Raw genomic sequence first — 15,190 nt, forward strand, 5'->3', positions numbered from 1 at the left:
AATACCTTTAGTGACGAATAGCTACCTAGCACTGGCACAAAAGCCCTGACAGGCTGTGCTTGCAGAAAGGCATAGTATGCCACAACCAACTGGCTGTAATCAGCATTGGCTCCAGTTCACTCGCCTACATGTTCCTGTGAGCTAATTCCCTCGAGTGCAGCACATGCACCTACCATGGGGCTCTGCAGAGCCACATCCCAAGAGACTGCCCACCAATCTTCACCGTGAACATGCCTGTTCCAGCATCCTCATCCAAATATGAGAAAGATATAGGAAAATATTAAGCCCGTTTTTTTTCATTGCAGCTTCTCCATCTATGCATGAGGGTGGTCTTGCCTTAGGTGGGATTTATTAGGTCAGCTGGCAATTCTCCAAAGTAATGCAATGGCATCCTAAAACAACAGCATAGATGAAAAGCCTGTCAGCACCAAGAGGCAATCCAGCTGGTAATAAACCACAAGAGAAGATCAGGCATAGTAAGGTAAAGTATCAATATTATAGCATAGCTGTCAAGCCACCAAAGCAGGTCTTTTCACACTGTATGGAACAGATTCTCAGCTGAAGTAATCAATGAAGTCTCCATTATCAGATTAAATTAAAGGCAAGTAAATTAAAGGAAGATACTAATTTACCAGGACCAAGAACTGCAGATGGATTGCTCAAAATTGAGTGGAAGTGAGATAAAACAGCTGAGGAAATTCAACACAGATAACAGTAAAATCGTGCCTATGAGGAAAACATTTTCCTGAACTGTCATTATAATTACTGTTTTAGGGTTGACTACTACCAATTAAGATTGAGACTTTAAGGTTATCTGTACTTTAAGATCCATAAAAACACATTGGTTAGAAGCACTGAAGAAAAAAAATTAACTATTAGGAAGTAGAGACCAAACAGAAGTCACCATTTTGTGGTTATCTGAAATAGTGGTGCCTTTTAATACTGTGTGCAGTTCTGGTCTCCTTGCCTTAGACAGAATACAGTAAAACTGACGAGGGTGCAAAGAGGGGCGACAGGGATGATCCAATTTATGGACCCTTGGAGATGGAACATGACCACAAATGGCAGACTACATAGGTTAGGACCCTTAGTCCAGATGATAGCCATCTATAAAACTATGGGTGGCAAAGTGAGGGTGACTTCTCTTTGTTTGCTCCAACGCAAAAGCCTAAGAGGCATCAAACAGAACTAGGAGATGGCAGTTTCAGCACAAAACAGAAGAGACACTGCTTCACACTGTGAAAGTGTGGGACTTCTTGCCACAGACACTGTGGGTGCTGGGGGAGTATTTGGAAGATGGATCATTATCTACTTGCCATGCATTTATGCTCTCTCTTCCTGAGATGTGAGCTATTGGCCACTTTTTTGCAAGGGGGAGACTTAAAAAGAAAAAAAAATTATCCAAAAGCGCACAGGCCACACAGCGCAGGGAAGTTTCTGGCATTTTGTTGTCTCCTCAGCAGTTTCACAAGTACTCCCACAGAAGCTGCCTTCTCCTGCTGGTACCAGCCACAGCCAGTGTAGGAAGTTGTGTCTGCAAACATCTGGGCTGGCTTCTCCTGGCCCAGTATCTGGTCTGCACATCATTGCAGAATTTTGTCCCCCTTCCTGCTCCAAACAGCACAATGTTTCGAAATGATGAAGTCACTGGCTACTTTGCCACAACAGCCAAACATCCCAGTTAGGAAATGCTCTTGTCAGATAGGTAATAATGTGTGTCGTGGTTTAACCCCAGCCAGCAACTAAGCACCACGCAGCCGCTCACTCACTCCCCCCCACCCAGTGGGATGGGGGAGAAAATCAGGAAAAGAAGCAAAACCCGTGGGTTGAGATAAGAATGGTTTAATACAACAGAAAAGAAGAAACTAATAATGATAATGATAACACTAATAAAATGACAACAGTAATACTAAAAGGATTGGAATGTACAAATGATGCGCAGTGCAATTGCTCACCACCCGCTGACCGACACCCAGCCAGTCCCCGCGCGGCGATTCCCCCCCCCCACTCCCCAGTTCCTATACTAGATGGGACGTCACACGGTATGGAATACCCCGTTAGCCACTTTGGGTCAGCTGCCCTGTCTGTGTCCTGTGCCAGCTTCTCATGCCCCTCCAGCTTTTCTCGCTGGCTGGGCATGAGAAGCTGAAAAATCCTTGACTTTAGTCTAAACACTACTGAGCAACAACTGAAAACATCAGTGTTATCAACATTCTTTGCATACTGAACTCAAAACATAGCACTGTACCAGCTACTAGGAAGACAGTTAACTCTATCCCAGCTGAAACCAGGACAATGTGTTATGTTATGTGTTAGGTTGTTTTTTAAAAGCTTTACATCCTTGATGTGCTAACTATCATTTGTCTTGCTGATCTTTCTGATTTCTGTTTGGTAATGGCATTCTTTCAGACCATCCTGGGCCACAGTAAAATCCATGAGGAGAATGTCAGGTACCGACAAAAGCTGCTTTGCATGCTTTCTTGTCAGTCCGGTGGGACAGTTTTTTTGTGTGCCAGTGGCTGGCAACGTGTCAGTATTGAACTATGATTCTTTTTTTTAATAGAAGCAAATGCATCTGGATATGACTCTCAATCTGGCAGCGTTCCGCACCTACAAAAGGAGTAACTCAGGGTTGTGAGATCTTACCCTGCTGTTGTTTCTAAGGTAATTTTTGCACAGATATATACTTACCTACCATCTTCTCTTATACTTTTATTGAAGTTCGTTTATGTCTACTTTTGAATCCCTGATTATCAAGAACATGCCAGTGCATTTGTTTTCTCTGGTATGTTCAGATTACCTGTGGAGTTACTGGTGTATAATCAGGTTTTGGTTTTGTTTGTGAATTAACTCTGCAAAAATTAAGTTGGCTGCCTCTATTTTTAAACCCAAATTGGGTCCATGCAAATGCAGAAGTCCTTGCACAGGGACAAAGCCTGTTGGTTGTCACTGTACAGTGCTGGGATGGAGCAAGTAATCCCAGCCGGGCCAGTCTGACCACTAGAGAGCTACTGAGCATCTGTGCACTGCCCTTTTGAAGGCTTTCTATTCCAAGAGCTTTGTCAGTTTGTGTGCAATATGGCACGAATGCACAGAGCAGGTCTTAATCTAATGCTGAATATGAGTCACTAAGCCCTTTCAGAAAACATGCAACTAGGAGCAATCATGAGGCTGTAACATCTGCAAAACCCACAGGCTTTTCCTCCCCATGAATTAGCCAAGAAGTGTCTGCATTTCAATGCTGAGTTTAAATCCAGCATGGGGACTCACCTTTCTGGGTGGAGGCTGGGATAGACTTACTAGAAAACAAAAGTCAAGTTTGAAAAAAACTTTAAAAACATTCCATAAAAGAAAACATAGAAGAAACAACAATGTGGATTTTTTTCACTGAGTAGATAGAGAAGTTCAGCTGCTGAGAGTATCATGCTGAAGGGTACAAATGCTGCGTTTTGTCTTCTGAGACTGGCTGGCTTTAGGAAGGCAAAGGGGTTGCTAAACCATTCAGGAGTGACAGTTACAGAGATCATATTCTTCATCATGAAGTTAAGGCACTTAATTGCAATGTACTGACCAAATACCGCTATGGCAAACTATCCCTTGTCCCTGTTCAACAGATCGCTGCTTTAACAATCATCAGCTGCTGCAATTGTTCTCCCCACTGTAAATCCTTTTTCTTCATCAGTAGTTGTGACGTTGACCACCTTGTTGTCCCCCTCTCCCAGAAATGTCTCCGATTTCTTTGACTACATGCATAAATGCCCTTCCCTGTCTAACCTGTAGTGTGCTAGAATTCAGCTTTTTCATGGGAGTAACACCAGCTGACTTTAAGTAGCTTCAGGAAGGAGACTACCATAGATATGAAGCATTTAGGCAAAGAGTTTCTCGCCTGGAATTTTGGGAAATGCATACAATAACCTCACAAAAGAAATACTAGGTTGGGAATATATTCCTGAATTTATTTGGGATAAAAGTCTATTAGAAATGTTTGGAAAGTGTTGGCATAAATGACAAACAATTTTGCTTTTTTTCTGATATTAAAAACTAGTTTCGATTTTCCAGCTAAGGAAAAATAAAATTTTTGGCCAATTTTGTGCTTGAGCATTTTGACATCTGCTCTCTTCTTTCTTATTCTTTGTTTCCTGTCAGGTAAGAGGAAGAGTATAAGGATTATTACATGTCAGCCCAGTCTACTGCTTGATAGTGTAGCCTGAATTGGGCTCTGACTCCTCATTTGACACTCTCTCACTCTCTGACCTAGTTCCTCAGGGGAAGTACAAAGCTATACATCCAACTATACCGAATAAATGTACCCAACAAGGAGACTCTGCCTCTAAGACAACTATTGAACTTGATTGCTGATGAATCTTTATGCACTTCCTGAGATATGTCTTCAGCATTAACTAGTACTGACAGCTTTTTGCGATCTGGCCCTTACTTTGCTTGTCTTCTCTTCGTCAACTGCAACTGCAGGTATCTGGAAACACCTCAGTGCTGTTATCATGTAAGAAAACAAAGCTGTGATATGTTTCTTTTGTTTTGATTTAATGTATCTTTTTCTTATCTAACACAAAACCTCACAAACAGTTCAGATGATGGTGCTATTTTTGAGAAGCTGAGTATTAGACTGTAACAGCGGGCCATAGGAAGTCTGGGCCATCTCAGCCTGGCATCGTCTTTCCAAAATAAGATGTCCCACTAGAGTCTCAGCTCTCAGACATAGTTCCTGTCCTGCAAGTGCTGGCAGAGGTGTCAGCCTGAAGAGCTTTCCTGAGCATGACTTGAGGCAGGCCCTGCACACTGCTGCCATACGAACGCAACGAGGCTGGCACGCGCCATCCCAATGCGGACAGACTTTGAACCAAGGCAACTGGAAGAAAAGGTGGATCCAGTCGCTATACTGGGCACTTCTGTGGTCAGTGCAGGGTATGTGCAGACTGCCTGTGGCCTGAAGACCATCTTTATGGGGCATGAGGCAAACAGTGCATCTTCAGGACTGAGACGCGTCAAAGAAGACAACCTTTAGCACTTGGTGCAGAGCAGCAAGCTGAGGAGGACGAAGACAGAACCTGCAGGGTGATTCCAGTTGCATATTGTCCTTAAGCAGTATCCATGTTGTAATACATTTTAAGTGCAACCCTTCAGCTCAAGAATCAAAAAGGCTAAAGATTCCATGTTAATTAGTAATCTCTGGAGTCATGCAGATCTGTAATAACTACCTACAGATCAAAGATGTTTCATGTTTAGCATATTTTAATATCAAGATAGAATTAACGTTGTAATTTCTGTAGTTAGAAGTCTTGAAATTAGCATTTGGAAGAGGCCAGTCTATTCTTCCATTTATCTGAATACAGCCAATTTTTGAATGATGTTTCAGATCCAGGCGTACAATCAAGGTTTTGCTACCAGCTAGCCAGTATACAAAAGTTGCTGTAGTGTTTGTAGGTCACTGTAGGATTATCCCTGGCTGAACGGGACTCGGATGGCCCACTGCGTATGATCATTCCCATGTATAGGCGCTGAAGAAAATGCTGTAAAAAGAAGAAAACTACAAATGTTGGAATACCAACCTTATCTTCAGTCATTGCTGGCATTGCTTCTTGTTAAGTAAGTTATGACTTTGTGCTAAAACCTTATCTAGAGAAGTAAAAATAGTGAAAATAGTCCTTAAAATGTTTCCATTTGCAAGTTTCAGTCCTTGAACCAGAGTAACCACATACTTGAAGATCAATTTATCCTTCATTTCTTTTCTGAAGCTTCCACAACCTTCCCTGAAGCTGCGAGTTGGGAATGTTAAAAAAAGTGATTTGAATGTATCTATTTGTATCACATTTATATCCATTTATATTACAACAACCAAAGCAAATTTTTCAGATTTTAGGCTTGATAATTGAGACATAATTGTAATAATGATTTATTATACTGCTCCCAGAGTTACCTTTCCAACATACTACTATGGCTTTCAGTGTTAACGAAGGCTGGGCTGCGTGCCTCTCAGAAACTGCAAAGCTTGTTTTCTTGCATAAAACTTTGAATGCTGGGCAGAGGGGATTACAAAAGACAGTAGAGTGGCTAAAACTGTTTGTATTATCAGTGATTTGGGAAAAAAAAAATCTTGATTTAACCTCTAAATGCTTTATTCATTACAATGGTAGTTAATTGTTACGATGCTGAGATATGGTTTAAACAGAGCCATGCATTATACATAGCATTGTGCCAACTCTTCTCTGCCACATTTGTTTTGAGTAATGGTTTTAATGTAAACCAGACCAAAGATATTTCTGGCTAGGTTTCCTCATGTCTCTCTTTTATCTTTGTCTAGCATCTTCAATTGCATGAACAATCTTCCCCGAGGTTGTTGTTACTGGAGTCCTTTATAAATTTCCAATTTTCATAATATGCGCTGTCTGCAATAACTCCTAACTATATAGTAATCCTTTGGATTATAAAAGGCAGTGTTCTATGTTCTTTCTCAGGGATGAGTTAACTCTCCTCTCTCTTCCATCTTCTGTGGTTTACAATATTGGTACAGTAAATACAGGCATTCATGGATTTAATTTGGTATCATCCTGCTGCTACATAGAGAGATCACAAATGTGAACATGTAGTCCAGAACAAAGAAATACGAGCAGTAAGTTGTGTTACTATTTTTCTGAAAGATCAGCCCCTGGAGTGCCTTCGAACACAATGTATGCCCACCTGCCTTCAGCCTTTGCAATGGCCCGCGCAGGGAGTATTCAGGCTGTTGCACAGCAAACAGAGTTTGGTTTTAAAACCAGCATCAGGGATGCCCTCTGCAGCTATCATAGAACTACAGCTCTGGTCCACTGTGGCAGTCAGGACTTAAACCCAGTTTTCTGTGTCCTCCCTGACTAAGTCTTCAAAAAATACTGTAGGCAAATGTTCTGGCTTCATGAATGGAGTTGATGGGATAGCATTTTACCCACGAACTCCAAGAAGCAAGGTGTTGTAGGGCACTGCTATGGTCTTAATCCCAGATGAAATGTGAAATTACCAAAATACATAATCTGGTGAGGGCTGAATAGTCAGTCCCAGTATCAAAAAGAGAATCTTGTGAAAAAAAAATATGAACACTCTATCAAATCCCACACAGTGCAGCACAAGGGCTGTTTGCAACTGCTGTGCAATTTAGATGGAAAAAAAAAAGTATTCTCCAGCTTTGACTAGTCCAATTGTAAAATCCCCCGAATGCTGCTTCCATTTTGTCCCTTCGGAGATGAGTGAGAGAGAGCTCACTCTGTATTTTGAGTTCACTTGTGATACTGTACATGAGGGAAGGCCCTAGATTCCATATACTATTTTCCCTTCCTTCCTGCCCTCTTCCCCCACCCCAAATACCCTCTTAAACCACTATCTTTTTGGTTCAAACAACAAGGCTAAACAGGTGAAATTTTAAATAATGATTGAGGATTTTTTTTTATTCATTTAAGTTTCAATATCATTACAGAAAATGTTATGGTACAGAGTTGTTTAACATTAGTTTTATTTCTTTGCTCATTTAATTTCCACACGAATGCTGGTAACACTAATATCTGTACAAGATCAGTCTTTGATTTTTTTTAGTTTTTAGTTCTGTACATTTTTAAATGTATTGGTTAAAAAGGCTGTCAGCACTTAAGGAAGCAATTTTTTTGTTTGTTGAAATAAAAGGTATCCAGTTACTGCCCAAGAGTACTGAGCTGGGTGGCTGCTGGGACAAGAGAGATCCCTGAATGCGCAGCGAGGTGAGAAAACCTCGGGGCTTCATTGGGTTCCCAGTGCAGCCACTCTGCTTTTGGCACTGTGCACATCAACACGAGATACAAGATAAAGAACAAGCAGAAGCTCTCTGTGAAGCGGTTATGAAGCATACTAATAAGGGAAATCCAAGTGTTGTCTACGCTAGTATAAATAAGCAGACAGCCTTATTTTAAGAGCATAAGTAGTTGTATCTTAAAGATGAGAAAAAACACAAGTTCTGCAGGCACCTACTGCTGTCTACTAAAAGCTACCGCTATTAGAACTAGCATTGAACACACAAAGCAATTGCAAGGAAAGGAAAAAGTTGCTTTGATAGAATCAGAATAAATTTCTTTGTTAAGATTTGTTTTAAAGTTTTTTTTTAAAAGGTATTTATTTAAATTCCATTTGAAATATAATTCAAGATGTTGACTATACTGATCAACTGTTATCCAAATCAGAAAAACTAGCTGTGCCGTTGCATATTACAGGATACAGTCAATGATATGTGGACATGCATCAAAGCTTCGTTCTTGCTGGTGACATCATAGCCTTCCGATGACCATGACATCCACCACCTCCCCCTTGTGAAGCTCCACATACTGCTCTGTCTTTGGAGGTAGCATCAACAGTCCATTGGCACTGCGCATACTCATCAGACGACTGCTCATCTGATTCCCTACAGGAGAGCGAGAGAAAAATTCCAGTTAAGTTTTCAGTTAGTTTCAAGTGCTGCAACACACCACGTGGGAAACAAAAGCTGTTGTTATGAAGATGTTCATGTTGCTAACTTATTCACAGAGCTGGGATCTCACTGTTCCGAGATGGATGGAAACAGAACTCTGTAGAGAATTAGTCAGCCTCCCATCGCTCTGGCTCTCAAAACCCTCATTCCCTTTGCTGATTGCTTTCCTATCCAGCCTTCCACATTATCTGTACCTCATATCTTGTCATAGTAAATTGCTTTTCTGTTGGAATTTCTAATCCTATCAAAATTACTTAATTTTTCAATTTGTCTATCTAATTCTGATTGTACAAAGACTAAAACCAGCACAGTCTAGAATGTTTTTAATATACTGTTATAGAATAAGTTTGATTAACTTTATTCTCTCTGAATAGTCTTGTTTAGCATTAGTAGCTTAGCACTAGTAGCTAAAGTGGTTGAAGCCTTAGGCTGCAAGAGCTGATGGAAAGTAAACTTTTTGTTAAAACTAATGCTGCTAACACAGAACTAGCTAAATGCGGCAGATGTGAGCAGAATGAAGAAGATAAGGACCAAGGAAACAATTCCAAGAGAATGAGGTAACTTCAGAAGAAGGCCAGCCCAGCGACAAAGAAAACCAGTAAGAAATCAAGAGACTGCCGACGAGAATTAAGTGACTGGACTTGGGGATTGGGTGCTGGGTGGTACGGGTATAATTGGAGGGTGCAATCTGGGGTAGGGGTCCCTCTCCAGAGGCACCCAGCTCGAGCTGTAACCTGAGAACTAACGAAAGAGGAATTGGAAACCTTCACTTGGACTTGACATTTTTCAGTGGGATCCTAGGGTCGGACCCTGTTATGGTGGCCAGCTGTGTAAATCTGTAACATATACCACCTCAAAAGAATGGGCTTCTTTGGGACACTGAGCTTCACAACATGTCCTGAAGATAAACAGTATCATATTGGTAGTACTGACAAAAAATGAAAATGCAATAAAAAGTCATGCCCTTTAATTTCTTGGTTTTCAAACTTCCAGATTGACAGAGAAATCATTCCAGACAGTCTGCTTGCGTAAGGAATGAAGTGGTACACAACAGAACAGAGTTAAACCAAATACAGCATTATAGATGTAAGTAATACCTTGACTTATACCTGGAAATATGTCAGAGGCTGTGTGATCTTGGGAGTCAATGGTAAGAACTTTCTCTGAGTAAACTAGTGTTTACTAGTTTAGATGCATTTCAGCAGATGTTTTCCCTGTGGAGACTTGTTTATAGCGCTTTGTATTGAACAACTTGGATGTAGCAAAAAGACAATTAGTTGTTTAAGGACCTGAATCTCTTGAGAAACTGGCAGAGTTGGTCTTCTGGCAGTACACAGCTAAAAAAGAATTCAAATGTAGTATTTGCCTCAACTGCAGCTGAGTATCCAGAAGTATCCCTAGGTGGCAAACATGACTAATCAAAGTCTTAATTTGCTTTAAGAAAACATATACAGCCTCTGCTATCTCTTCTACTTTTCCAGTTCAGCTAGAATCACACTTCTTTTATTTGTATTGTTCCTACCTATGCCCCAACTTGTGTTTGTTTAATACATGCACAAGGGCAAAAATAAGCAAATGTGCCTGCGAGTGCAAGTAAGCACGGGTGGATATTTATAAAAAGCAATGTGTATGCAAGCACATAGGTGTATTTGTGTGTGTGTGTGTGTGTGTATAAAGGCAGGTTATTCAGATAAGTTTTAGTGGTTAAGTTGCAAAGTCATATCATGACTGAATTTTATACTAATGTACATGTATGCATGTGCACAAGTATGTCAGCAAATCAGTCTGCAGAAGAAAGGTTATATGAAAAAATGTGCACACGCTTGGTTGTTTCTAAACATATATGTAGGAAGGCAAGGACCTGTGTGTGTCTGTCAGTCTGTGTGACTGGGCACTAACCTGTACTCTGTGCCCAAGGTAGTGGTTCTTGGTGATGCCAAGTCAGTATGCACCGATGATATTCTGGGCGGGGGTCCAATTTTACATCACATGATAACTGTAGAAGAAGCAAAGAAAGGATGAAAATGTCATGCATTCAGATTGCACTGTCTAAGGTAACGGAATCATCTGCTCAATTGTTTTTCCTTAAAACCAGTCTTTTTAAAAACTTGCATTTTGAGGTCAGATGGTGTCTCCTGAAAGATCAAAAGCTGTAGAAGGTAGAGACTGCAGTATTTAAGGGAAATACAACTGTGATATCATAATATCAAAGAGTATGATGGAGTCTACATGCATTAAGTGTAATATTCCAAAGCTGTTCCTTTACTGGGAGTTTAAAGATAGTATTTCTCTGGAAAAAAAGCTTTATTGTTTCTGGTCTCTGGATTACACTGCATAAAGATAAAAATTTTATTCGCTTTCAGAATCTTGCTAGCCCTGACAAAAGGGAAATGGCCAGTCTTTGAAATGAAAAGGCATATAGCGGATGGCTCACAATGGAATTTAATGGAACACATTGGAAAATTCATGCAAAAATGAGGGTCACTACAAATTGCTGTCTGTTTTAGAATATTTTAGCTGTGAGATAAAGAAAAATCTAGATGCCTGAGGAAGTGCAAAAGAAAGACACGGGATAAGCAGTAAGAGAAAAGTGCACAGCCAAGAACACTAGGAAAACTATAAAAGGTAATGTGTTCCTTGGTACTTTATTTGAATCAAAAATAGAAGAATAATACATTATAATACCATGCCTTGAATCTATATTAAACAGAGTTACAATATCCATGATTTCGTGTAAGAGTGAAATGAGTAGTTTAAGGGATTTATATTGCTTAGGGTGGGGGTCATGTGGGTTACTTATATAAACTCAAGAACAGAAAGGCTTTAAAGTTTGTATTTTCTATTGCTAGTACAGAACTGTCCAACTCCTTAGGTATTCCCAGATTACTCTGCAATTTTTACCACAGGTTAAAACAAATGTTTTTTTTTAACAGGAAAGCGTCCTTCCTGCCTGACTGGCAAATGGCTGCCTTTGCATCTGTATATCTTGCTCCATTAGATGGCCATCTAACTCTTAGAAATTATGGGACTGAGTATTACTGTTAACAGAGATTGAGAATGTACCTCTGTTTTGTGTGACCTTCCTCCAACGTGCCAGAATTAGTCTAGGGCTCAGATTCCCCAAACAAAACAGCCTTTCAGAGCGCAAAGAGCTGCGCTTCAACATCTTTAGATTTTTAAATAGAGGACAAGCTTCTTACCCTGGCTTTGATGATGGTGGGCCGAGGATCCAGGATACCCTGCATTTTCCTCAGTGCGGGAACAACAAAGAGATTGCAGGTGACAACAGCTGACACAGGGTTGCCTGTAGGACAAAGAACAGTTGGTGGTGACTCTCTCTTGATTTACTCTGCGAAATGCTGAAAGTGATCTCATGTTTTTGTAGCAATTGCACTCTAAAGGACTCTAAAGAGCTTTTCATGCTGTGGACAGGTAACGTTTCATTCAGGACGGGAGTGGCATGTGGCAAGCACACCTGTTAAAAGCTACACTCTCTGGCTGATGGTGTGCTGAAATCCTGCTCTGATCAGAACTGCCCTGTGTTCCTCAGGCCCCACCATTTGCCTCTGTTCCTCTGTTGCCTGTTGTTTTACACCTAGATTTGTCTGGGGCCAGGGCAGGGTTTACTGTGGACAGGTATAGGTCCTAGCTGATAGGGCTCTTGATTCATGATTAAGGTTTTCAAGACTTATGGAAAAAGTAACTTTCAATTCCCTAACAGAGTGGCAAAATGCTTTAGTACAAATTCTGAAGAGAATTCTACTGATTCATACGTTTTCTGTTGGCTCACAAGAGAGGTGTATGACCAACGTCTGTCAAACACCACTTGTCTTACACATCTGGACTTCCCTAGATAACAGTTCTAAAATAAATAGTACGATCAGACAGATGCTCCATTGATCTGTCCCCTGAAAGAAAATGTATTGCAGCAACTAAAACAGGAGAGAAAAAAAGCACTAGCGATACATCTGAAAATCACCAGCTTATCAAGAACAGGATTCCTTGTGTAGTCAGAAATCCATGCAAAGCCAGAGCAATAAGAATAAAATAAATTCCTCCTGATTTAGGAGGATAGAGATTTGTAGCCAGATCCCTAAGGAAAAATTTATTCTGAATGAGGCGATTCCCAAGGTGATGCAGCATGCAGGAGTGAAGTGATGCTGCTGCCCTCTTTTGGTTCCAAGGTATGATCATGATAAAAAAAAGTATTTTGTGACATGTTCCTTGTCACTGCCTCGTTTTTGTCTTCATTTTCAGTACTTCAGAGTGGATGCACTGACTTACACACACAAAATATTTACCGTGAAGGTGGCGGAAGCCATAGGAAAAAAACAACCCTGTATAGTACCACTTACAAAACCCAAGGAAATTGTTGAATGAAAGAAATCATAAGGCCTCTACACTGGCAAATTCTGAGGACAGGAACAAGAAAGAACTCCTTAGTATATCCCCGTAAGTCTGTCTCTCCTGGAAATTTCTGGGAAAACCTTATAGGTACCTTCCTTAGGGATGCCAACACCAGACATAGGTGCTGTGAAACGTCGCTATTCTGTTTCATGTCTGTCACCTATGCACAGCAACAAAAGTAATCCACAAAACATCTTACCTGGGAGCGCAAAGATTATTTTTCTTACACCATCAATATCCAGAGTTGCAAAAGTTGTCGGCAGGCTATGGAAAAGGAAAGCTATTTAATATCTGCACTAGACTTTGACTGAACATTATTATGTTATTATTTAAAACATTTGGAAAAGAAAAAAAAAACAGGATCTGTCTCAGCAGTTCATTAGCACCTGCTGCTTATTCCCTACTGGGGTTATAATCCTCTCTTTGTGATGACAGAACAATTAGTTTTTCTTGGTACTCAACTATGAAGTTTTAAGTAGACAATTTTGCTTCTGGTGAGGAAACATCTCAGAGCAGATGAACTAGTAATCAAAAATCTAAATCCTGTCTCCATGCTAGAAGCCAATTAACAAAGAAGTAATACAGAAATTATGCAGTTACAGAGCTGTATTTGTTTTTCATATAAGGCTCTCCAAATTTTTTTAACGTTAATGACTCTAATTTCCCTTCTCTGTTGTCTACAGCAGTAGTGACAACAGAGCAGTATTTCAGAGCAGCAAATGCTAGCTAGTCTGCAGATGAACAAATTGAGATACACAGGCAGAGCTGCAGTCACGTAAGACCTTGGTCTATCAGTAAAGAGCTCGCTCTGCCTTTCAGAGCTGCTCCTGAGTGATCTTTAGTGACTTGTTACCATCGCTATTGCAGTTATACAAACAGGACAGTAATGTGATGGCTCAAGAATGTGGCTGGCAAAGAAAAGGGACTCATCCTTTAAAAAAAGTTTTCTATATACCTATGTTAGTATCATCCTTTTAAACATTAGAAACTATACTTTATAGAAGCAATAATTAAGCTGGGTTCCTTGGCTTCATGTTGAGCTAACAACTGTCACCTGGTCAGCAGATGATAGTTGCTGACCAGCAGCAACTTTGGAGATTTGCCACACTTTGATCATTACTACCTAGTTTTGTATCTGCTAGGACTAATCAATGTCCTATTTTACCAGGGGAAGTTGGTGTTCAAAATTTCTGTTTTAAAATGTCTCTAACATAATGGGAGCTAACATAATGCCAGACCTCCAAATCTTGTAACCAGTGCACAAACTGAGGTCCAAAAAATCTAACTGCTAATTCATATTTACTGGAAACTCTGAATTCTCATATGAGATTTCAACATCATCATTGGCAAAGTCTTCCAGTACTTTCTTCTGGCAGTGCTGCTAGACAAGATACAACCTTACATTAGCTCAGCAACTTTCAGATCAAGTGGAGGAATGGTAAATCCCAGGCATCACTCTGCAGTCATGTAGCACATCAAAATACAGGCATACAAAGCAAATTCTGATTTTGCTCTTGGAACTTACTCAAGGGAATTTTTCCCAATATAGTAATCACAATTCATATCTAAGGCCTCTTAAGACAGAATTAATAAAAACTAAGGCACAGTATTTGCTATTGCACTACAGCCAATGAAGATGAGAGTGCTTACATTCTCAGTAAGATTAGATGACGAAATGTTTTGGTAGCAGTAAGAAATATGTTTCTTACGGCATAAAATGAAAATGGATGTTTGGGGAAAACAAGATTTCTTAAAGCTTTTCTAGCTAGTTATTAAAAGTTTATTGCTACAAGTCTACAAAGGCATCACCAGAAGAAACAATTATGTTTGCTTTCAGATAAACCAGAACCAGAATTTAATATTCTGAATTCTCTAAATCAGGTTATCCATTCTTGTCAGCAGCAGAGGCTGGAGTGCAGATCCCACTTCTGGGACTTCCCCACATTGGTTGTAGCAGTGTGACAGAAGCAGTGAGCAATTCCCACACCTGGGCTACATCCAGCATGGGAAGAAACATGCTTTCAGCTCACTTGTTCCTTTTATGGAAGGGAGGTGGTGGTAGTAGCAGCACAAGCACCAAACCCACATGCAGTTCTTTACTGGATTGTATGCAGAGACAGTAAAAGTATTTGTCTTTTTTCACAGCAAACACCCACTTTCTGTTCTGCTCCCTGGCAACAGTTACGGGCTAGAGGGAATCATTCCTCAAAGCTGCACTTGGCCTTGTGTTATTGGACCATGCCAACCTAGCTTGCAAACTCCACTCCGTGCTTAGTGAGGCAGAGCTGTAGACATCTTTCC

General features: G+C 40.4%; 1 protein-coding gene across 19 annotated transcripts in view; it reads right to left on the reverse strand.

Annotated features, from left to right (window-relative positions):
• Positions 1-7,408: 7,408 nt before the first annotated feature.
• The window catches only part of GPHN (gephyrin), a 313,923-nt gene continuing 306,141 nt past the window's right edge, over positions 7,409-15,190 (reverse strand). For all 19 annotated transcript variants that reach the window (XM_052782423.1, XM_052782421.1, XM_052782417.1 and 16 more), the window contains 4 exons: positions 13,089-13,153; positions 11,683-11,786; positions 10,382-10,478; positions 7,409-8,416 (listed from right to left, as the gene is read on the reverse strand). In XM_052782423.1, the coding sequence (XP_052638383.1) occupies positions 8,283-8,416; positions 10,382-10,478; positions 11,683-11,786; positions 13,089-13,153 (400 nt within the window). In that variant the 3' untranslated portion in view covers positions 7,409-8,282. The remainder of the gene's footprint in view (positions 8,417-10,381; positions 10,479-11,682; positions 11,787-13,088; positions 13,154-15,190) is intronic.

This window comes from Harpia harpyja, chromosome 3 (genome assembly GCF_026419915.1).
Source record: "Harpia harpyja isolate bHarHar1 chromosome 3, bHarHar1 primary haplotype, whole genome shotgun sequence".
NCBI lineage: Eukaryota > Metazoa > Chordata > Aves > Accipitriformes > Accipitridae > Harpia > Harpia harpyja.